Source organism: Aythya fuligula, chromosome 1 (assembly GCF_009819795.1).
Source record: "Aythya fuligula isolate bAytFul2 chromosome 1, bAytFul2.pri, whole genome shotgun sequence".
Classification (NCBI taxonomy): Eukaryota; Metazoa; Chordata; class Aves; order Anseriformes; family Anatidae; genus Aythya; species Aythya fuligula.
Genome location: NC_045559.1, coordinates 96,476,457 through 96,499,394, shown reverse-complemented (window position 1 = coordinate 96,499,394; position 22,938 = coordinate 96,476,457). Strand labels below are relative to the sequence as shown.

At 35.1% G+C, this 22,938-nt stretch overlaps 1 protein-coding gene across 7 annotated transcripts in view; it reads left to right on the top strand.

The window, feature by feature from the left end:
- DCAF6 (DDB1 and CUL4 associated factor 6) overlaps positions 1 to 22,938 on the top strand; it is an 86,455-nt gene that overhangs the window by 39,650 nt on the left and 23,867 nt on the right. For 2 of the 7 annotated variants that reach the window (XM_032184497.1, XM_032184483.1), the window contains exons 11-16: positions 3,201 to 3,362; positions 9,283 to 9,342; positions 14,530 to 14,635; positions 18,395 to 18,537; positions 19,350 to 19,433; positions 19,609 to 19,933. In XM_032184497.1, the coding sequence (XP_032040388.1) occupies positions 3,201 to 3,362; positions 9,283 to 9,342; positions 14,530 to 14,635; positions 18,395 to 18,537; positions 19,350 to 19,433; positions 19,609 to 19,933 (880 nt within the window). The remainder of the gene's footprint in view (positions 1 to 3,200; positions 3,363 to 9,282; positions 9,343 to 14,529; positions 14,636 to 18,394; positions 18,538 to 19,349; positions 19,434 to 19,608; positions 19,934 to 22,938) is intronic. The other 5 variants (XM_032184512.1, XM_032184526.1, XM_032184491.1 and 2 more) reach the window with 4 other exon arrangements.

Genomic DNA, 22,938 nt, shown 5'->3' with positions numbered 1-22,938 from the left:
ACCTACACAGGGTGTCAGATGGGCTGCTGCGTCAAAAAAAAAAAAAAAAAAAAACACAAAAAAATCCCTATGTCTGGTATTCCTTATCACCATATGCAGATTTTAGTTAGGATCAAGTATCATCTTCAAATAGTCTATAGGACTCCTGCAGGAGTCCTTAACTTAATTTAATTTAAACATGCCAAAGTAAGCCTTTTGCACTGCTTTAAAAAAAAAACACGTTGTAGAAGTCTTCTTTGGGCAACATCGACAAATTCAGAGAGAGGGGGAGTTCTTGGGCAGAGTAGCAGTAATGGAGTTCTGAATGGGTAGTCTTGAATATAGATTTTTCTTCTGCAATGTTTGTGTACTTGTATAACCAATGATGGTGCTCAGTCATGAGAGTTTTTTTTCTTGCAGCCTCCAGTTTATGAATATAAAAACACTGAACTCTGTATCAAGAACAGGATTTCCCTGAGTTTGTGTAGCTGCACTTAGATGTGAATGAAACCTGCTGCTTTTGGGAGTGACGGGACAGGGAAAGTGATGACAGGCATATTAGTTAAAGTATAGTGGGGTTGAGTAAGAAGACCAGGTAGAGGTGTGTTGTAAAAGATGGATGACCAGAGAAATAGTTTGCAAAATGGAAGAAAAGTGAGAGGCTTTCAGCCATCATTTTTCTTTAAGTGGTGGCAAATAGAAGCTTGAATGTCATAGCAAAGTGTTAGCAAACAAAGAATATGTTCTAGGATAATGACTTTTTTACAACTGTGGCATACCATGGAACAGGCTTACAAACAGCTTTTCATAACTCATTTCTACAGATTTCTGTACTGAATAGAGATGCTGATAGTAAGCCTCTGTTTGAAATAACAATACCTTTACACGTATAATTCAAATATATTGTTAGTGTGGTCTTCCAGAAAATATACCATGTGATGAGCATTTGAGCTTCTGCATGTGCATTACTTCATCTTTTAATGTGGTGGTAGTGATTGTTGTTGTTTTTAGGAAAAAAAGAAATACGTATTCAAAAAATAGTCAGAGCTCCAATCTGTGCTGGAACTTGTTGGGAAAAGTCTCTTTATAAGAATGTATATTCTAGAGGAAAACAGTTGAAGCATTTGAATAAGTTGCAAATAATCAACAAGATCGTTGAGGCACACGTCAGTAGTTTGCTATTGTCAATACATTTGAATAATTTTCTTTCTGTGATGAGATGGTGTGAATACTGGAGACTTTCATGCTTGTCGTGAAGGTAAAAAATAATTTAATGTCTTCCTGATATAAGGTAGATTTGCTTATAAATTTTGAATGGGAAAGGGGCAATAGCTGCTGGTTTTTGTTGTTTTGTTTTGTTTTCCTTTCAGTTTCTCTTTCCTTGCTCCATTTGCTGGCAAAATAAACATTTGCTTAGAGATTCTGAAATGTGTTAAAAGTGCTGCAATTAAACTTATTCCAGATAGCAGTTATATCTTTACATTTTGAATTGTACTTCTTATTAAGACTTAAATTGTAACTGTCTCTGGAGTGAGTGGAGATGAATCAGCAGCAAGTAGTGAAAACTGCAATTTGAGACACCATTGATACTTCCATAAAAGCATTTTCTACCTTTTTTTTTTTTTTTTTTTTGATTTCCGTAAACGTTCACATCACATGAATTATTCATAGCAAATTTCTTTCATACCATATTCCTCTTAGGAATTATATCTTTTTCCTTCTTGTTATACGTCATCAACCATAAACTGGCAGGTTGTATTTTCCAGAAGTGGTATTATGGCAAAGACATTAAAGCTTAAGGCTAGCAGGTATTAACCAGTGCCTGCTACTAAATTGCTGAATGATCGGATTATTGCTTTATGTTTGTTTCTTGTTGTGAAACAAAATTTTAAATTTGCTTGCTTCATTAAGTGAACAAGGGTTACAGTATATGTGTAAAGCTTAGTTTTTGCTTGGGTGAAAGGTGATACGCCAATGTAATGCTCTTCAGTACTTGAAGATTTCATAGTGAGGATATTTTTCTTTGCAGATTTCCTCATGTCTACAAAGTACTCCAGGGTGTCCTTGATAAAAATGCTTTCAGGATAAATCTGGGCTAACACTTCGTAGCAAAACTAACTAGAGTACTTGATGTGAATATATGAGTCTGAATTAGCTTCTTGACCCTCCTTTATTATAGGTGAGAGTAGTTAGCAGCGGTTCAGATCAATGTTGTGCTTCAGCTATTGCTAATAACAAGACAGTCTGTATTGTATAAACAGAAGCACTTGCTGTACAGCACTTGTGTAAGTGGAGGAAATCTGCAAAGACCACAGAAAGAATGAAAAAATACTTAGACACCTGTTTTATCGTAGTTTGCAAAATAAATAAATAAATACTGATAATCAGACAGTAGACTGGTCCATGCCAAAATGCTGTAACTTAGAAATGAATAAAGACAAAATGACGAATGCATTAAAGTCCCTAAAGATAGATCTGCAAGAATAGTCCGTTAAGAGAATAATACTAAGACATCTTTATGATCCAATAAATTGATTTATCTGGTGGACCAATTAACAGTGCTTCCAAACTTTGAATCCTCACCCATTGGGAATGTCTGAGATAAACATGAGTTCATGGTAAAATGTTTTTTTTTTTTTCATTAGATGCTGTTCTGTCACCTCTTTCCATAATCTACACTTTATTTTTTTCACAGGTTTGTTTTGACCAAAATTGTATTTTTTTTTTTCACATCAGAAAGCCATCACATTGATTTTGAAAATCTACCTGTATACCACAGCTGCATAATTTTCCACTACAAATGCTCTGATTTGTTGTGAAAATGCATACTTCTGTCATTTGCTTTGTGTTGTATCAGTCAGAATCTTTTCTTTTTCATTTTCTTTCTAGCTTGTCTTGTTTTCCTCATAATTATTCAATAAATGTTTTAAGTGTTATAGAAGGGGAGGAGTGCATTGTATGACATGAATTTTGAACTTTCTGAACTTTAAAATCCTATGATTTGTGCATTTAAGAAGAGAAGAGCAATTAAAATATTTCATTTTATTATTTCTAGATGTCAGTAGACTGATCTGTAAAGTTTTTATCACTTTAATTACACTTAGTATCTGTTGCTTTTCTCTTTAGTCAGTCCCCTGTTCCACCCCCGCTTCTGTATATTGTATGTTTGATGCTTCTTTCTTTTACATACTTTTTTTTTTTTTTCTTCTTCCATTTGTCAGAGTTAATGGGACCCGAGTTAGCTATAATCCGTAGGGGTCTACAGCGGCTGAGGCTTAAGAAGGAACAACAGAGACAGCGAGAGCTAGCTGAGGGTTCAGCACCACAGTCCTCCTCTGATCAGTCATCCTCTAAGGGCTCCTCACAGGACCCTCAGGCATCAGGTTGTCATTTGTCAAGGTTTCTTAAGCAGCTAATGTAGTTATAGTTTGTGCTGCTGTTGTTTGCTGAGATGCTTCACTTCCAGAACAAGACAGCTAATGCATTTGCTGCTCGTCTTACTTTGCATGTGGTGGTGTTTATCATCACATGGTTAGGAAAAGAGTAATAATAACAGATTTAATTTATCTAACATGTTTGGATTATATAGTTCAATGATAATGTATGGAGAAAGTTTCCTGGGTGCACACGATCAAGTATGTGCAATGTTTGTTAGATCAGCTAACCAAGAAATTGCTGTGTCCTGAAAAGGGCAACCTATTTACGCACTTGTTACTGAATTGCAGTTAACTGTATCTGGTAGTAACATTTAAGATGGCTTTGATTTAGCATGTGTTCTAAATCAAGGTAACAATTCAGTAAAACAGAAGTTTGACACTCTTAAATACTATGTTTGTACAGTAAGTGTAGTGGAAAGTACTTGTAGTAAGCCTAAGTCCCCAAATATGCTTTGTCTTTTAAAATATGACTTTTCCTTTCGTCATTCTTGTCTTAGATTAAAAATTATTATAAGAAAGCTTTGGAGATTTTTGTAATAAATTTGAGAAAGTTCTAAGTTGGAATAGAAGCATGTTTATCAATAAAGAGTTAAACCTAAGACATAAACTTGAAGCAGCCTTTGTCGTGGCACTATGTAGAAATGAACAGGGTACATGCTGTAAGTGTGAAAAATCAGTATATTCAGTGTTAAAGTAAATGTAAGGGCAACAAATCTAGCAGCTTTTTTTTTTTTTTGTGGATAAATTTTGTGGTAGTTGGGGTAAGGCTAAACTACTTGTAAGGACTGACATACATTCACAGTTTGGCTTGCTATGGTTTAATAAATTCATTTATCTGGAATCTTGCAGAACAATTTGATATAACAGTGGCTAGTGTTCTTGTTACACTATGTAGTTACTGAACTTTGAATTATTTCCTACAGCAGGAAGTTTTACAGAGTTTTCAGATTGTTTGAAAAACATTAATCCTGGAGGGCTGTCATGTTGATTATAGGTGCCTGTTTACTTGCAGGAAGAGAACAAGAAAACTGACATTGGCAGTATTTTTGCAGTATTTTTGTAGGTAGCATCAATTTCCTGGCAGGAAAAGCTAATATAATAATAATTGAATCTGAAATGAGAAACCTACCAATCTTATTTTAGTAAACTGGACATCAGAATTTATTAACTCAAATATATGTACTGATAGAGGCAAAACCTCTGCAGTTGGTGGATCTTGATCTCCAATTTTCATTTTGGATTGACTTTAAATAAATAGCTTCCCATTGTAAAATTGAAATTAAAGTGGAAAAAAAAAAGGTTATAACCCTATCTGTAGAGTGTTCAGCTGGAATTAAGTCTGGATATTTTACTGCCTATCTGAAGTATGCTCTGGTCTGAGTATCACTTGATACTGTCTTGCCCATCTCTTTCTTTATGCTCCTTCAAGGATGCACAGTAATCCTTCCTTATGGTGTGTTGCTTGTGGGTCTGCATGCTGCAGAATCCCTTCTGACACAAACTTGAAGCTTTAAGTTAAGTGATTGTTTTGAGTAGAGGAGTCAGAGATGTGTTGTAGTTAGTTTGTATCCTACCTCTGCCTCTTGGAGTTGATTTGCAATGTCCTTTGAATGCTAGGGTAATTAATGGGAAGGTCTGATTGTCTTGTTTCGTATCACTGAGGAGCAGAAGAGCACATATGCAGACTTAGATGAAACTGGTACTCACATATTTATGTCGTTCTTCATGTGACAGTGAATTTGCAGACTTAACCATTTTATTAAATGATTGCCTTGAAAGGTAGATTTCACAGAATTACTGAATACCCTAAGTTGGAAGGGAGCCACAAGGATCACTGAGTCCAATCTCTGGCTCCACACAGGACCACCCAAAAATCAAACCCTATGTCTGAGAGAATTGTCCAAGCCCTTCTTGAACTCCAGCAGGTTCGGTGCCATGACCACTGCCCTGGGGAGCCTGTTCTAGTGCCCAACCACACTCTGGGTGAAGAACCTTTTCCTGACATCCATCTTGAGCCTCCGCTGATGCAGCTCCATGCCGTTCCCTCGGGTCCTGTTGCTGTCCCCAGAGAGCAGAGCTCAGCTCCTGCCCATCCACTCCCCTTGTGAGGAGGCTGCAGGCCACCAGGAGACGTCCCCCCAGCCTCTTCTGCTCTGAGCTGAACAGACTAAGTGACCTCAGCTGTTCCTCATACATCTTGCCCTCTAGACCCTTCACCATCTTTTTCCTAGTTGTAAATTTTCAAACAGAAATTACACCCTGAAGTGCATCTGCCACCATATGAAATGAAGTCATAGGTTTTGTTTGGCCCAGGGCTGCAAATTCTCAGTCTCTACCTTGGTATAATTTATACTTGCTATGTTCTTGGGAAGTCAGTGTAAGACTAAGGTCATTTCTTCTGCCCTGTATTTCATTCTCAGTCCTTGTCTTTGCAATTACAGCAGCTCGGTTATCATAGCCATAGACACAGGGAGAAAAACACTTCAGTCATGTAAGAAATTAACAGTAGAAAATGTCAAGTGCTGAAAGCTCTTACTGGCTTAATAGAAAAGATTGCCATACTATTAGACTGTATGGCAGTTATTCAGTTTCCTCCTAGCCTAAGGACTTGTAGCGGTTACATGATTTGTAAACTTTCTGTAATAGTCAGCCCTCGCTATTGAGAGGAGTAGTAGAGTATACTATTTAGAGGAGTGTGAGAAGTATGTTCAAAAGCTTATGATGCTGTTGGATACAAAGATGAGTTAAATAAGTAATGATTCACAGTAGGCTGATTTCATGCTGGAGAAGAATATACTTTATCCTCAGATGGCAGAGACTATGTTTCAGTGGATACTTCACATGAAGTATTGTGTAAACTTGGCAGGGTTTCAGAAGCTGATTATGCTATGTGAATCAGGTCTGTTTTGTCTTCAAGCCTTTTCTCAGCTGTTGAACAGAAGTGGACTTTTTTTTTTGGTAGCCACTTTATTTAAGAGGGAACTACGATAAATTTTTTATTTTATGTTTTCTCCAGTAAAGTCTAGACTTGGCATTCATTTTTGTGGCATTTCATAGCATTTACATCCTACACAAAATTTAAACAACCATATATGTGCTATATGCAAGCGACAAAGAAATTAAGTCTTTATAACCTGTAGTTACTGCTCCTCTGCCACATGCTGATATGCCATGTATATATCACTGTTAACTAGTAATGGGTAATAAACTGAAGCAAGGCGTTGAAGAGATCTTTGTTTCTCTTGTTGAGAACTTCAAGTGAATAAAAGATAATACGAGAAGTTACAGAAATATGAACCAGCTGATCTTGAAGTAAAAGAAACAGAATTCATATTACAAGTCAATGTGTACAGGACATATTTCTGTAGCTGTGTGTAATGTGCATGCATCTTACATAATCTGATAAATAAAAATGCAATTCTTATTACTAGATTCTTAGATTTTTAAATGCTGATGTATCAAAATGCATCTATTTTAGGTTCAAAATATGTAACAGCTTAGTCATTGCACAAAGCAATTATTCGTAATTATTAAAACAAGCGTTTAATTTCTTGGATTAATGTCCAGTTTAGTGGATTAATTCCACTAAAATTGTAAGAAGATAACAAAATAATAGTGAAGTGTGAGACACGTAAGCCCATATCGTTTCATTTTTACTGAGTGAATGAATGATACACATGGCAGAACATACCTTCTGTGTATTTACTGTCTCATAACTAGAAGTCAATAAGATTTGGAAGTACTGGTAAGGGTAGTAAATGTAATTTCTTATGCTTATAATTAAACTATGTTTATTTAGTCATATTTGTTCTATTTGTGTTGGCCTGAATTAAAGAGCTGATGAGACTAGCGTTTCCAGCCAACTAAAATGATAGGCATGATGTGCCTCTTAAACAGGACATAAAAGCATGTGGAAAGAATTGGACTGTAAGAACAGGGCTCAACTGAGAATCACTGTCTTCTGTGATTTAGTCTTCTCAGATTGCTATACAAGACTTCCTTTGCCTTTAGCACTTAGCTAGAAGTTAATCCCAGCCGTGGGCTCATAGCTGTGAATGTGATTCAACCCAGTCCACCCTTGGGAGATGCATACCAATTCCTGTTTTGAGTCAGCTGAAATAAAAGCAGATCATCGTATGGCATGGTGCATCTTTACACCAGCTTTTTTCCTCAGGTTTACATTCTAAAAAGTGGGCTACTACTCCATTGAAAATGCTCTCCTATAAACACTTCCCTTCTAAATTAGAAATTACATTTAAAGTGCACTTCACTTTTGGAAAGTGAAATGTATTAATGTTACAGGTCTCATACCTAAGAGCTAAGCCCAATCTAAGTCTGGAGGCCAAATTCTGTGGTCTGGCTTAGGCTTCTTTGGTGCAGGGCATGGGTAGGGCTGAACAAAGATGAAGACAAATGAAGGCCAATTTCTATTCCCTAATTATGGAAGTAGTGTATGAGCCCAGCTACCAAAACAAGCCAGCCTCCAAAATACATGGAACTTGCCTCAGACTCCCTTAGTCTTCACTGCTTCTCCCCTCCCATGCAGTGCTAGGTATTAGTGTAATGAGGAAGCAAGCTGTGATTCTTGAACCAGTAGCTGGGAATGAAGTGTCATTTGAGGATGTATCTTTAAATTGGCTTTGTTAATTTAGCAGTGTCTATTAGCATATTTAGCATATGTCTATTCTACAAAATGGGTCATGCTGTTGATTCTGGCCCAAACCTCAAAGTGAGCCTCCTGTAGGAGAGGATGTATTATTTCATAGCTTTCCCTATATAGAATTTAAATTAATGTTAAAATTATTTCAGCATGCTGTGATTTTTTTTGTACAGTATGGCTGTATTTATAATACACAATATTAAAGCCATTTAGCTTAGCATGAATTTGTTTATAACAGAATTCAACAAATGGAACCCAGATATGGTAGCCTAGCCAATATTATGTTTGAAATACTGCACTAATTTATGTACATTGTCCCATTTTACAGCAATATGGAAGTAAGATCGAGACTTCAGAGATGACAAAGAAAATACACTTCACAGACGATGCTGAAGTTAGCATCTGTCATTTGTTTGCACAATGAATGCAGTGCTGGTGATGGTTATTAACTGGTAGTATCCAGTGGGAAAATGCATTTAACTGCTGCTTTTTTTCTCTTTTTTTTTTTTTTTTTCTGTGATTAGGTGAGAATTTTTATAGGACTGGTTGACATGGTACCGTGTTAAACTCATTAAAACACTTCCAATCATCAGATGCTACAGAGGTATAGCATCTAAGAATGCTATTGAATTGAACTGTCATCTGAGAGGGATCTATTTTGGTGCTTTAATGTTACAAAAACAGTTTATATGCTGTTATATCTGCAAATCCTCTCATCTTTTACATTTTTTATTCCTAGGTATAAATACTGAAGATACTGGTATGCCACGAGTATTTTATGTTGAAGTGTAAATACTCTGAAAGTTACATTTAGCACATGGTTTGAAGTACTAGTGTCATTTAATACATTTGAAAGCCGGTAAAGGCTTTGAAGTCATAACTCTTCAGTATTCTTTGTGACATTTTAGAAATTTGAACAACATGGCAAAAGCCTTGGTAACGGACAAACATTTTCAATATCAATGTCAGCAAGCTTCAGTCTGTTGTTCAGTGATTACCTAAAGCAATACGTAGTGATTTGAAACAAGTGGCTTTGCTTCTGTCATGCCTAGAAAATGCAATATGGCTGGCTGCTCATAAAACAAACCCAAAGCTTCCTTATGTTGCTGCTTCTTATTTTTTATTTTAAACTAACATGTGATCGTGACATTGCTGTGCAGTTCTCTGCTGCTTATGTTTTAAGTTGAAATCTCATTTTTGTTTCAGATTCTCCTTCTTCTGTGGTTAACAAACAGCTTGGATCCATGTCACTTGATGAGCAACAGGGTGCGTGACAGGAAATGCGCTATACCCAGCCATAGTTGATTGCAATGCTTCTTTTTTAAAATTGCCTTTCATGATGATAAACAGTCCAAAATGCTGTTCATCTGCATAAAGTAGCATTCTGTAAGCAGATCTGCTGGAAACTCATTAAGTATTTAATTCTCAATACCAGTATCAGCGTAAGGTTAATCGTTTTCAAAAGCCATCCTATGCTCAATTCTAAATGCATTTGATGTAGGTACAATAAATGTCGTATGCAATCTACAGGCGTTAAGATTTTTTTTTTTTAATGTAAAGCAAAACTAATTCTTTAAGCAATCTTTTTCTGAATGGTTCTTCTTGGATCAGAGTGCAACTGACAACATTGAAGTAACTTGTAATCATATAATGCCAAAGTAGTTTATTTTATGCAAGAGATATATGCAGCATTGTTGTATTTGCACTGTTTGAGTAACTCAAGAGCATCTATAGCACTCACATGCATCTTACCTTTGTGATCCTTTGTCCTGTACCCCTTCTGCTAGACAAGTAATACTGTTTCTCTATAGATTTCTCACTGTCTGGTGGTAAAAAGCAAGCTCGTGAGTTTTCCCTAGGCCTGTTATTCATCAGTCTTTAACTTGTGAGCAGCGAACTAGACCAAAGGACACCCTTTTCCAGCTGAACCAACATCATCTTTGGTGAATATTTATGCCTGAATAATTAATAAATGATAGAGGGTAATTTAAAAATAGATTTCCATACACTCTACATTATGTTTACTCCCATATGAAAGCCTCAGTAGAGCTTTAGTATCTCAAATATCAGAAAAGAGCTGTCTGTCTCCTCTTGTTTCATATTGTAAACTAGAATGCTGTTTTGAAATCCCATTTCTGAAAGATACTCTGTTTGGCAACTGTTGAGATATGGTTAATTTTAGGATGCCAGAACACTGGGGAAAAAATCAAGCTGTGCTTTTTATTGACATAATAAATTCACATTGTGGAACTACATTTTGTGATGAAATAGCCTTAAATCTAAGTACATTTACTAACTATTCATGGTTCAATAGTCAACACCACTATTCAGGTTTAGCTGGAAAACTTTTTCATTATGAGTGGCCAAGTTCTGCTCTCTTTTATGAACTCAGAATAAAGCATTATTTGATGGTAGTAGAATAAGCTGGAATTAACGTACATAATCTACATGCTTATTGGAGTTCTTACAACAGAAAAAAAAAAAAAAGGAAAAATAGTTATTGATAAAATGGTTTGTTTGTTGTCATTGAGAATTAAACCCATATGACAACAAAAATAAAAGAAGTAGTTTTGGTCCCAGAAATCAGTTCCCAGGTCTGCTTTTTTTCTTAATTTGATACTGAATTAGCTGGTGTTCTGTTGGACCAATCTCTGTTGTTGGCATATATGTTTTATAACCGTATCTGGGTTTAGAGATCTTTTGATACTTACTACAAAAATATATTTATAATGCCATTTTTTTCTGACATTCCAGCAGAAGCTGTAAGTCCTTCCCATCCATACAAAATAGGTTTCAAATGGATTGTAATGATCAAAGCTGGAGGTTTAGTTTGACTCTGATTGTAATAATGAAGGGTGACTCTAAGAGCTGTTCCAGTGCAAAGGCAATATTATGTCTTCTAGGAACTTCCTGAATTGATATGAGTAGAGGAAACCTGAAGGCAGAGCTCTAGCTTGGTAACTTTGAAGAGCAAATGAGTATATGCATGCCATACTATATTAATGCTTCTTCCTACATACACAGAAGCCATATTGAGCGGTGATATTTCTAGGTATTTGAACGTTAATTCTAGGTTTTATGGGATGTCAACACAACAGTGTGATGTCCATGTCAGATTGTTCAGTGCCACTTGACAGGTATGTGAGCTGGCTCTGAACAAGCAGGTGTGTCAACTACAGCACAGTTAATTCTTCATTTCTTTGTACCTTAAGTCCTGGAAAATGTCAGCATGTGTTGTGTCCCTGCTGATTGGCTCTGCCTCAGACAGACAAATTTCTTGGGCATTGGTATGCCTACAGAGCTTTCCAGGTCTAAAGTGAGCTCTGCAGGTATAAGCTGAAGAATTTTGGAACTGTGCCTCTTGCATGGCACGGCATGTTCTGTACTGCTTCTTTGTAAAACACAGCACGAAGTGTAATTAGAAGGGGAATCAACCAGAAGAAGAAATTGTATACCTTCAGAATGTACAAAGCTGATTGTCGTGTGAGGAGATCATGATTAGTACTGGATGGGAAATATTTTGAAAGTTTTTAATAAAGAGTCATCTGTCTTCTTCACATGTGTTTATTAATATATCAGTGAAGTGGCCAGCATTTGAGATGTGGGAAACTAGCTTGAAGTTCCTTATGTTAGTTTAACTAGATAATACAGTCTGGAAACCTGTCTTTATGAACTCTTACCAGTTCATAGGTAAGAATCCAAATCTGTGTGAAGTTACATTTGCACAGGTTCATTTTCTAAGAGAAAAAAGCATGGGGCATTGCCTTCAGTTTCTGTCTTTTATTTGTCATAAGGTTATGAATGAAATTTGGTCTTCAGTTGTAAGGGTTGACGTTGCAAAGTACCTTCTTACGTTACAAAGTATGTCTTCTGTGACAGGACTGAATATGAAATAAGACTAAGTTGTTGATAGTATCTTTAAAATATAATGTATTTGGCTGTAAAATCAAAGTGAAGTTTCAAGGTATTTTTGAGGAATATGAAATACAGCTTAGTAAGGTGTTGACATGCTATAGCTTTCTGTTGGACCAGTTTTTACTTTACGGGGGTTTGTAAGTAGATTAATAGTTTTAGGAATAGCTGTCCCCTAAATCACAGAAGCTATGCAACTTTTCTTCTTCCTTTTCCTGTTAGGCTCTGGATGTGAAATAGATTTGGTCTGATGAGGTTAAGGTTTTAAAAGAGAACATTGCTTTCCTCTGATCTATTCAGTCTTTGGCAGTCACTCTGTGCTTGAAAACAGAGTTCGCAACTTCTGGATTTTTATGTGGCTCTTCTAAATGGTTGTTCAGTTTTGTACTAGGCAAAGCTCATTAGCCTTTTCCACATAGGCACCCACTCAGCTTTCCATTAGCAGTGAGCTTAGTATAGATTAGTTGAACTCCACAACTAATTCTCTGCAGTTTATTATCAGATTCTTGTCTGATCTTTTAAAGTTTTGTGTTCCTATTAGTGTCAATTTCATTTCCTAAAGACAGATTAAAGAAGAAACTGACCCAATCCAAAACATAGCTCATTTTTGTAGGTACAAGAAAAAATGATTACACAGTATGGTTTAAGAGCTATCTTTCTCCAGGAATTTATAAAAGTCATTTCTCAGTTAGTTATTTCTGTAAGCATTTAAGCAAAGAAGGCAATTCTTCCAATATTTTGGGTCTGAATAAACACAGGTATTGCTTCCATAGTAAGTCAGAAGACAGTCTTTCAGCATTTTGCTTTATTTTTTTAAAGACAGGATATTAAGACAGGAAAGCACTCTTATGAGTTCTATAAAGCTCAGATCACATCATCTTATAACACAAGACAAGCATTCGATTAGATTCATTATAGTTTAATGATGTTCACTTACTTTTTGGTAGGTAATATTAACTAGTTTTGCGATGAAGCAAATGTTGCATAGTAGCATCAGGTTATAGCATTATCCTTGTTTGATGGCTGTCTTGGACTATTCAAGGTGGTAAGTTGTCTGTCTTCTAATTATCTGAGTTCCTGGTTTAAAGATATGTCTTGTCTCCACCTGTGACAAAGAAGATAAACAGTCCTTCAACTATGTTATCTTTTACTCTAATAGTGTCCAGCTACTGATAACATATGCAGTATCCTGGAACAATCAGTATTGGTACTTGTTTAGGAAAGGATGCCCAAATATCAATGCCCTTTCACATAGAAGATTCTCTTCAGAATAGAAATACAATAGAAATACACATTTACAGTTCTTCAGAGCACTGATTACCGCTTTGACACTTTGAGTGGATTTCTCTCTTGTCAGCAGTTCACAAATGAGCGTTAATGGTTAGGTTAAATTCTTGCGTGCTGTTTCATGGTTCCTACAATGTAATTGTTTAGTTGTTTTGTTTTTCTTTTTAAAATAAATATCCTGTGGCAATATTGTAGCCATTGCTGTTGTGCATGGGGAATTTGTATACTTGTGCTTCTTCAGTGTTAGCATTTAGTTCTTGTTTATCCAAAGATGATCTGAAGTTTTTACTTTATAAGTGCCAGTCTGCTGCCAGTACTGCAAGTATACTTCTAGTCAAATTTCTGTACTCTATTAAACAAAGAAAATTTGATGCTCTTTTGTCCAAACAGTCCTGAAATAAAAAGTTCAGTGTTTGTGCAAAGAGAAAGTATGTAGATTAGTTTCAGGTCATTTGAGTGGTGCCTAATACTAAACAAACTTCTATCATCTGAATTTTGAGAGATTGGCACCTCTGACATGAGGCTTTGTCTGATGGGACTTTACATTAACTTTATGCTGTTGACCATGGCCAGCTTAAGCATTAATGGATATTGGGCCATGCATGTAGGTAGTGTGACTATGGATTTTATTCAAGGTTGATGTTATTTAGTAGTTCTTTTTTGAAGGTGCCCACTGAACAGTCCTTAAAACTATATATTCAGCTTAAGTTTGCCAGAGTTGCAATGGTTTTCAATGTGATTGACTTCTTTTGCCTTTAGATGTAATGAATATTTTGTTTTGCAAGTACTCCACTTCTGCTTCGAGTTATTGTAATGTGATATAATATAGATCATCATCTTTCTTCGTGTGTATTTACATGAGGCAGAAAGGATTGAACATCACTTCTAAAGCACTTTACGTTCATATTAAGATACTTGACAGAAAAGAAATCTGCTCCTAAAGGATTGTATTGTGTGTACATGTACCTAGCTGACAATTTTATTTACGTGCATGTTGAAGGGCAGCATTTTCTTTGTTCGCTCTTGTAAATACAAATAACTTTAGGCTATTTTTAAAGCATTGCAAAGTATAAATCTGTTTACTATGAAACTTCTTAACTTTTTGCTTGGGCCGTAACCAATCTTAAATAGATGTTGTACATGTTACTACCATATTTGACCTTTTATAAGATAATTAAATGAAATTTCAGAAATATAACATCTTTATGTACATTGCTGTTGCTCATCCAAACTTTATCAACCCCATATTTACAGAAAGTGACAAGCCACGAACGGGAACAGGTGAACCAGTTTTAAGTTTGCACTACAGTACAGAAGGAACAACTACGAGCACAATAAAACTGGACTTCACTGATGAGTGGTAGGACGTTAATTTTGCTTTTGACTTGTTAATGACAACTATATTTCACTGACACTGATCTAGCATAGATACAAATATTTTTTCCATATTATATATGTTTGTTTTCCAGTAGGTATATATGCAATTTGAAATGGCTGGAGTCTTTAGCACATACAGAATATAAAAGACAGTCCTACTTTAATGTGGAATTTATGCAAGAGTTTATGATATTTTGCTATAGATTTCCCACTATATTAGCATTAAAAAGACTTATTTGTTTCCATCAAAACTGAGAGTCATTTTAGCATTCACTAATCTGATTAAAGCAAGGTAATATGGTGATGGAAAGGTGGTCCAGAGGTTATCAATCAAGTTTTGATTCTCTGCTTTATCAGACTTCTTATATAGTATTCAGCAAGTAAGTGTTTCTGTGGCACAGTTCCTGAGTTGTAAAACAATGGAGTTATTATTTGTGTGACTGAGGAGTGTTGGTGCATTCACGAAGTTCATTCATATATTTAAAATATCGAATTTGTGGACTGCTAAGATATTACAGTGATTTTAGATAATAAAGAAACCCATACTGTCTAACTGGCCTGACTTACTTGGTTTTGTATGGATGTATATCATTAGAAGATCTCAGTACCTACCAAAACAACCACAATCCTTATTTCATCTCTTCTTAATTCTATTCCTTTACCCATGTTTTAAAAAATATCATAAAGATAGTAAATAAAAATGCTCACTAGGTTTTCTTACTTAAAAACAAAAACATGTTTATAGCCACTCTTAAATGCTGTGGCTTTAAATGTAAAACAAATACGGACAATTTCATCCATAGCATTTTGGAAAGTTCAAATGGTGATCTGTGTGTTTTCACAGCATGAACGCTTTGCCTATAGTGAACTTGAAATATTGTGACAGTTCTGTTAGAGCAGTCTTATCAGATGGTATTTCTATTTAAAGTCCAAATTTAGCAAGCTTTGAAAAAATTACTTTGGTTGTAATGCTTTTAACTAATTCTGTGTTTAGTTTTGTCATCATTTTTGTTTACTATTTTTAGGATACGCTGTTTTCCCAAAGGGAACAGAGCATTAACAAATGTTTTGTCTGTTTATTCTTGATAGTGTTTTTTATTATAATAAAGTGCTAGCTATCACTCTATCACAGAAAACAGTTTTTTAAACATCATCAACATTTTGTTTGTGTTTATTTTTAGTATAAAATTTGAAAAATGAATTTTATACTTCAAACACGTAATGATTTTGAAGACAGAAAATTTCAATGAACTGCTGCATCAAAAATAGTATTAAGAAAAAGTTATGTGTACAGGAGATGGAGATGAGGGATGGGAAAACTACTCATTACAAAAATATGAAATTGAAGAATTAAGGGCTAAGTGAAAACTACTAAAACTTAACTTTGGTTAAACTTTTCAAAGAGTATTAAAACAGATAGGATAAAGGTCTTTTAATGATTTAATCTTATTGAAGCAAGGGTGGAATGGCAGTTAAGAAATAACGAGAGTAAGTAAAAAGTAAATAAATACTGTATATTACTTACTGGTAAAGGTGAGGGTGTTGATGAAAAGGTCACAGGAGCTGGATGCAACTCAAGTGAAAGTAGGAGTTGGAATTTAATTAAGGAAAATTGGAGGTTCTCCATCTAAGAAATTTGGAAAAAGAAAATGGTGCTTACATTCTGTCTAGTAGCTAGTATTTTAACAAATCTCTTGCACCAACACTAACACCATGTGAATGAGAAAGAAACATCAAATATAGTGTCAAAGGAGAATGAAGGACTAAACACTATGATCTGTTAAGATTAATGGTATCATTATTCTAGAATCTAAAATAGTCCTGATAAAAAGGCATTAAAACAAGCAGTACATAGGAAATTAACCAAAATTATGGGAACTGGAGTATGCAGGATGCAGTACTGTTTTCCAACAGAATAATGGGTTCGTGAACCATAAATGGTGTAGTATGGAGAGCCTGTCTGGACTTTCAAGAATGTATTTGCTGTTTTGCTGTGTTGAACTTCTGTTACAAGGTGGGGTAGGTAAACTGATAAAGAAACTGCACCTAAGAGTGAGCTTAATGGAGCTTTTACAGTGGGTTGTGTTAAGAGGAAGAAGCATTTCCTAGTGTGACAAAACTGCAAGGCACTGTCAGTCCAGAGGCTAAATAAAAACCCATGTAGAATGAAATAGTAGAGGTAGGGTGAAATCCTGTGTAAAAAAATAAATAAAAATCATGCAGTTGAGGACAAGTAACAGAAACATGATCTGGAATTTGGGAGTGCTGTGTGAATGAAATAGAGGGCCTTCCACTTGGACAAGCAGAAAACCTGCTATGGAAGCAGATAGTAAGTCTTAATTAGTGTAAAGAAAGCATAGGGTGTTGTTTTGTTCTCTACAAAACATCCTCTACACCTCTGCTGGTGTGAAAAATACCACTGAAGTAAAAAATAAAGCAGAGTAATAAATGAGTGTAAATTCACTGAAAAGTAGATTTCTAAGCATAAAAAATAAATATATCTTAATCACTTTTAAGATAGTGTGGTTACATTCATAAAAGTGGTTATATCATATGAGGCACGGTTTAGAAAAAAAAAACACAAAACTGAGTATGCAAAAAGTCCCTTCCTGTCTGTCCAAAAACAATGCTGAAAATTACTGATTTGGAAGAAGTAACACAAGGGCTAAGAAAAATTTTCCACATACTCCAAGTCCAGTACAACAGTAAATTGACTATGGCTTATCAAGATGAGTAAAAACTCTCATATTTAATGTAAAGAATAAAAACATTGAAGCCTAGGTTAGATTCTCAAGAATCTAGGCAAAGCATGATTCATGCTGGTTCTAACAATGTAACTTGTAGAACAGTTTAGTACTAATGTACACAGGTAAGAAAATACTTGTCTACATTCTCAAGAATCGTGCTTATAACTCTTATAACTCATCTTTGTATCTGCTTTTGTCTAGTGAATTGCCTCACTTTTAGATGCCAAAATGAAGATGAGGACAGAGAAAGAATAAGAGAGATCAGGAAGAAGGCTTTTCATTTTCTAAAATAAGGTCTTTTTAGGGAGTTCAAAAACATTAGTTTTGACAATATTTGCAAAAACTGTGTTATGTTTCCTGAGGAATTTTTCTCTGAAAGAAAAACTTGTGCTCAACAATAATTATCTAATCTAAACATGAATGGGTAGTAAATCTAATATACCAGCGTAGAGTAAATCTTGAAAAATAACAAAATGTTGAGGACTAAAAGCCAACATCAAAAGTCTGTGGCTCAAAAGGTAGAGAAACAATAGTGAACAGTGAATAAAATAGAAAATGTTATCTAAAGTAGTTTTTGAATTAGATGTGATAAGAGCATGTATGTAATTAGTGCTCAGTTGACAGCTTGTAATACCCCCAATAAGGTCTCTTCTCTGATCATTTATGTGTACGAAACTGTGTAAATAATGAAAGAGAGCAAATCCTGTTGAGTTCTCACAGAGAAATATGATAAGCAATAAGGAAATACTTTATCCTTTGTTCTTTAAAAAACAAACCTGTGATGCAGAGGAAGACTCTGGAATGAGTGACAACGGACATAATAAAAGAAAATTTTGGAATTCCTGTGAAGGTTGTTATTTGCCAGTGAGACTGCAGTGAGAAAGATGATGAAGGCTATGCTCTTGCATTGATTTTCTTATCAATTTACATTATTTCTAATTTTTTGGGGGATTTGTTTTGTTTATTTGTTTGTTCTTTACATGTTACATTGCCAGGAGCAGCACAAATTCAAGCTCTAGAGGGAGTGGAAGTCATTGCAAAACTGAAGGCCAAGAAGATGCTGTAAAAACAAAAGCCTCAGAAGAGTCAGGACCTGAAGATGAAGAAACAAGTAAGATACATCATTACTTCTGTAATGGTAAGGTAAAAATTCTGCTCTCATATGATCATGACTACCACTGAACACAATGGGAGTCTCATACACATGCATGTGAAGGCAGAATATAGCCATAACAGAACATGGTTTGGTTTGGTTTTCCTTTCTTTTTGGAAAGAAAAAGGTACCGACCTGAGATAGATGCAGATAAACATAACCAAAATAGCTTTTCTGGTTCTTAGTTCTAAAACACTCATTCTTTTTTCTTAAGGGCATTTTGGCCCTAATTTTTATTGAAAAATAGTAGCGCTTCTGTTTGCAGTCATGATGAGTGCTAAGTATTTTGTTACATTTCTTTCAAGCTTTCACTGTATTTTGTTATGTGAGGATGTCTTGCAGCAATTCATTGCTAAAAGGGCAGTCAAGTCAAATTACTGGTTCTAGTGAATTGTGGGTTGTTGTTTTTTAATCTCTTTTAATGGAGGGATAACTTAATTTCTGTGTTCAGGAATAATAGCTTTCAGTAAGTGATCTTTTTGTTTCAAGACTATTAGTGCTATTTTTGCAGCTAAATTTTCATCTGTAGGATATAAGTTCATTAAGGAACAAGATACACTTTTTTCTTTGTTAATGTATTGACCTGAGCAACTAGATAGTTTTTTATATACTGATTTTTATGTGATTAGTATCCAAAAATTCAGTAAAGTGAGATGTAGAATTTGGAGGGTATCGTTCTGATTGTTTTGATTGCTTTGATTGGTTTGATCTAGGACTGCTAGTCCCATGTAGATTATTTTACACTGTAGATGCTTATATATGTGAAATCATGTGATTAATATTAAGTTGTTATTCAGGAGTTCCTGATGAATCTCACAAGGAAGACACAAGTAATGAAGAACTGAAAACTACAGATGAAACTATAGAGACAACAGAAGCAAGTATGTGTCTGTACTCTTTTCAGTATTGTTATATGAAGAAGTAGGGAATGGAAAACTAAATTTCTAATATAAACTCAATATGTATAATTTAATTCCTATGACAATTTATAGTACCTTCTAAAATAAGCAATAATAATTGATGTAGTGGATTATTTTCACCAATATTTTCTATTAGCTGTATCAGATCTACCTGTTACTGAGCATCCTGGAATCCAACCAGAAGAAAATAGCCCCAGTGTTGACACTGGCTCCAGAAATATAGAAGAAGAAACCTCCTGTGAAAAAAGCGCACAACAAGATGTTTCAAGTCAGCAAAGTACTGAATCCACTGCCAACTTGCTTGCTGCAAATGATGAACCTCAGTCACACCCAGAATCCTCAGGGCTTGCAACTCCAGAAGAGTCCTCTACCAGGACCTCAGCTCTTCAAGAAACGGATGATAGTGATGATGATCCTGTTCTGATCCCAGGGGCAAGATATCGAGGAGGACCAGGTCACAGGTTAGAGGAGTATTTGTCTCTGTTACTGCTTGGCAAATTGCCTTTTTTTTTTAGTAGGAGTACTAGAAGCCAGTGCTTTATTTACTTAATTAAATTGTTCTTTGGACAGCTAGACAAGCTTAATGACTTGAGTCTTATTTTGCCTATATATAAGATATGTATAGCTCTATTTTCCCTCTTAGCCAGGCAAGCTCCCATGGACCTAATACCTGCTTTTGCTTATTTTGTGCCTACTGAGTACCCCAAGGATAAACATTTGCAGTTCGTTTTTGATTATTCTCACTTGAGTCATAATTATCAAAAGCTCATAAAATTTCATATAGGGCACAGGGGCCTAAATTTTTTCTTTGAATTGTATTTTGAATATTCTGTCCTTGACAAAGCAAGAGCTATTCTCTGTTTTTATTCATTAATTTTTTTCTGCAGTACATACATTAAGACTTACGTAATCAATCATTCTTTTTATTATCTGATGGAGAAACTCTGTAATCCTTTTTCTCAGTTATTCAATATTTATTCAATATCTATGTATAGCAGTCCAAAAAAAAAAAAAAAAAAAAAAAGGTACTTTACTAAAGATTGTCATCACTAAGAAAAGGTGCATTTGGTACACTTCATATATTTTTTTTCTGTGTAAAATGTGGACATATGTTCATGATTGTTTGATCATTCAGTAAACTTAGCCTCCAGTTCAGTATTGCTCTTTTTAATACCTTTGTTCACTAAATTCAGTTCTTGGACTTTTAAGAAGTTATAGTAATTATTTAAGCAACCTCATTATTGCTGGAGTTAAGAAAATATCTTTCACATATTTCAGATGTTTATGTAACCCATTGTCAGGTGCCTTAGCTTTACTCCTGTCCTCTTCAAAGTTCTCTTGCTATTAATTTCTTATGCTAGCAATGTAAATTCGTTACTGGAAGCATTACAATATGTATTCATTAGGCAAACAGAAGAAATTTAATAATTGAATATAGAAGAAGTTTTGAATAATTTGTGGTTAAAAAAAAAAAACAATTATAAGCCACCACATTGTTAGTAGTGACAAAAAGGCTGGTAGTTTCTTATTACACAGCATAAATAATTCTGCTCACTAAATGATGTTTTTTATGAAAAAGTTGTCTTGTACAGGTTCTGTCTGAATCCATTAATTGTCCATGCAGTAGTAAGTAGACTTTAATTGCAGGTATATAGCTAATGGCTGAAATAGTTTCTACTGCAAAGCCAATGTTCATTGTGTGGCTGAAGCAGTCAAAGAGCAAGCTGTGAAAAGCTCTGCAATTTTAATCCCATTTCTGCTTTCAAGTAGGATTCTTAGCTACTCTTCATGCACTTTGTTATCTCTATTATGTAGTAATTTTTGGAGTAATGTAACAAGAATGACAGTTCCTAGTATCATATAGCCTCGCCCACTAGCTTCCCACTAGCGTGGAAATCTTAAATGAAGTTGCACTTTTGTCTGGCACTGTTTTTTTCTTCCTTTGCATGTAGTAAGATTTCTTCCTGTAGCAGTTTAAATTTTTCATATAGGAAAAATCATTCAACTATATTAATAATGCAGTTAAAATTCTTTATGCAGCCCCCTCCTTCCTTATTCTTCCCCCAAATAAAATCTGAAAAAAGCTTCTGTTTAGTTAATACTGGTTTAGGATTGCTTCCATGCTTTCATTACTCAGGTTTAATGCCTGACCACCTCATTTTGTCGTCGTCTTTGTTTGTGCAAGCAGTGAAGTTTAATTTCAAATGACTCAGATATATGTTTACTTTTTTTTCCTCCTATTCTTCTGGTCTCAGGCATTTCTAAATGTCCACTGATCTACTGAAGAAGAGTGAGTGTGTGCCCAAATGAATTTGGACTTGCAGACAGAAAAAGTAGGCACTGGTGGTCTTAAAGGCTTTCTATAAGCCATCTTAGTATTTGTATCTCTCATGAAAAGGAGTGAAAGGAACTGGAAGTCCTCTCTGCTATTAAGACAGATGTTACAGCCTATAATCTTTTTCAGAAACTGACCAAATTTACATAAAATCCCCCCAGCACTTTAACACATGGAAAGTTGCTTCTAAACATTCCTATAGTCATTTTGGTTTGTGCTAACACAGTATTTTGATCGAAATAATATTTTTTTCATGCCCAATGCTTATCATTTCAATGCTGTTCACCTTCTTCATTATCAGCTTTTATTTTGCTAGTGTGCTGAGATTTTCTGTACTCTTAGCAGTAAAAACTTGTAGTGTTCTTCCACCATCCTACCGGTTCCTACCTTTGCTCTTCCTAGTTATACTTTCTTGAAGCTGGAGACCAGACAGTCCAACACTGTGCTGTTTGGACTTTGCTAGGAATATTAACATGATTGCTCATTGTCTAGAGAAAATTCTCAGAAGCATCAAAGGGTTGTAGTTGCATCCTTCCCCTCTCTCACCTATGGCCGTCTCATAGTGGTGGCTTTTGCTGAGACCTACCGTCAGTCAAATTACTGAACTCTTTCCTACTTCCTCATTTCCAGCTAATGTGTTCCCATCTTTTACCAGAAGGAAGCATGGAAGTACATAACCATCAATTTTATACTACTGAATTTCTTCCCAGCTCTTTTTCTCAAGGTCCTACAGTCCCCTCTATATTCATAAAATTAACAAACTTTATGTCTTTAATGCACAGCATGAGTACATTCCTACATTTTGCTCAAAGATCATTAGCAATATATTAAATAAAATTGCCTGTAAGACTGGTGCTTTACTCTACCAGAATGTTTTTTCTAGGCTTACATTTTATCTTTTCTCACTTAGTAAATTGTTACCTAACACTTAGTTTACTAAATCTCATTTTCCCAGGTTTACTTAATAATTGAGTTTCCCATGTGTCATCTCTGAGATAATTAATTGCATTAATACAGAAGTAATATAGTAGATTTCATCTGTCTAGAATATGTAGGAGGAGTTGTTTGTGGCTTTTTTTTTCTTTCCAGAGAAGGTTATAAAATTAGAGTGCAATAATCTACTTTTTTATG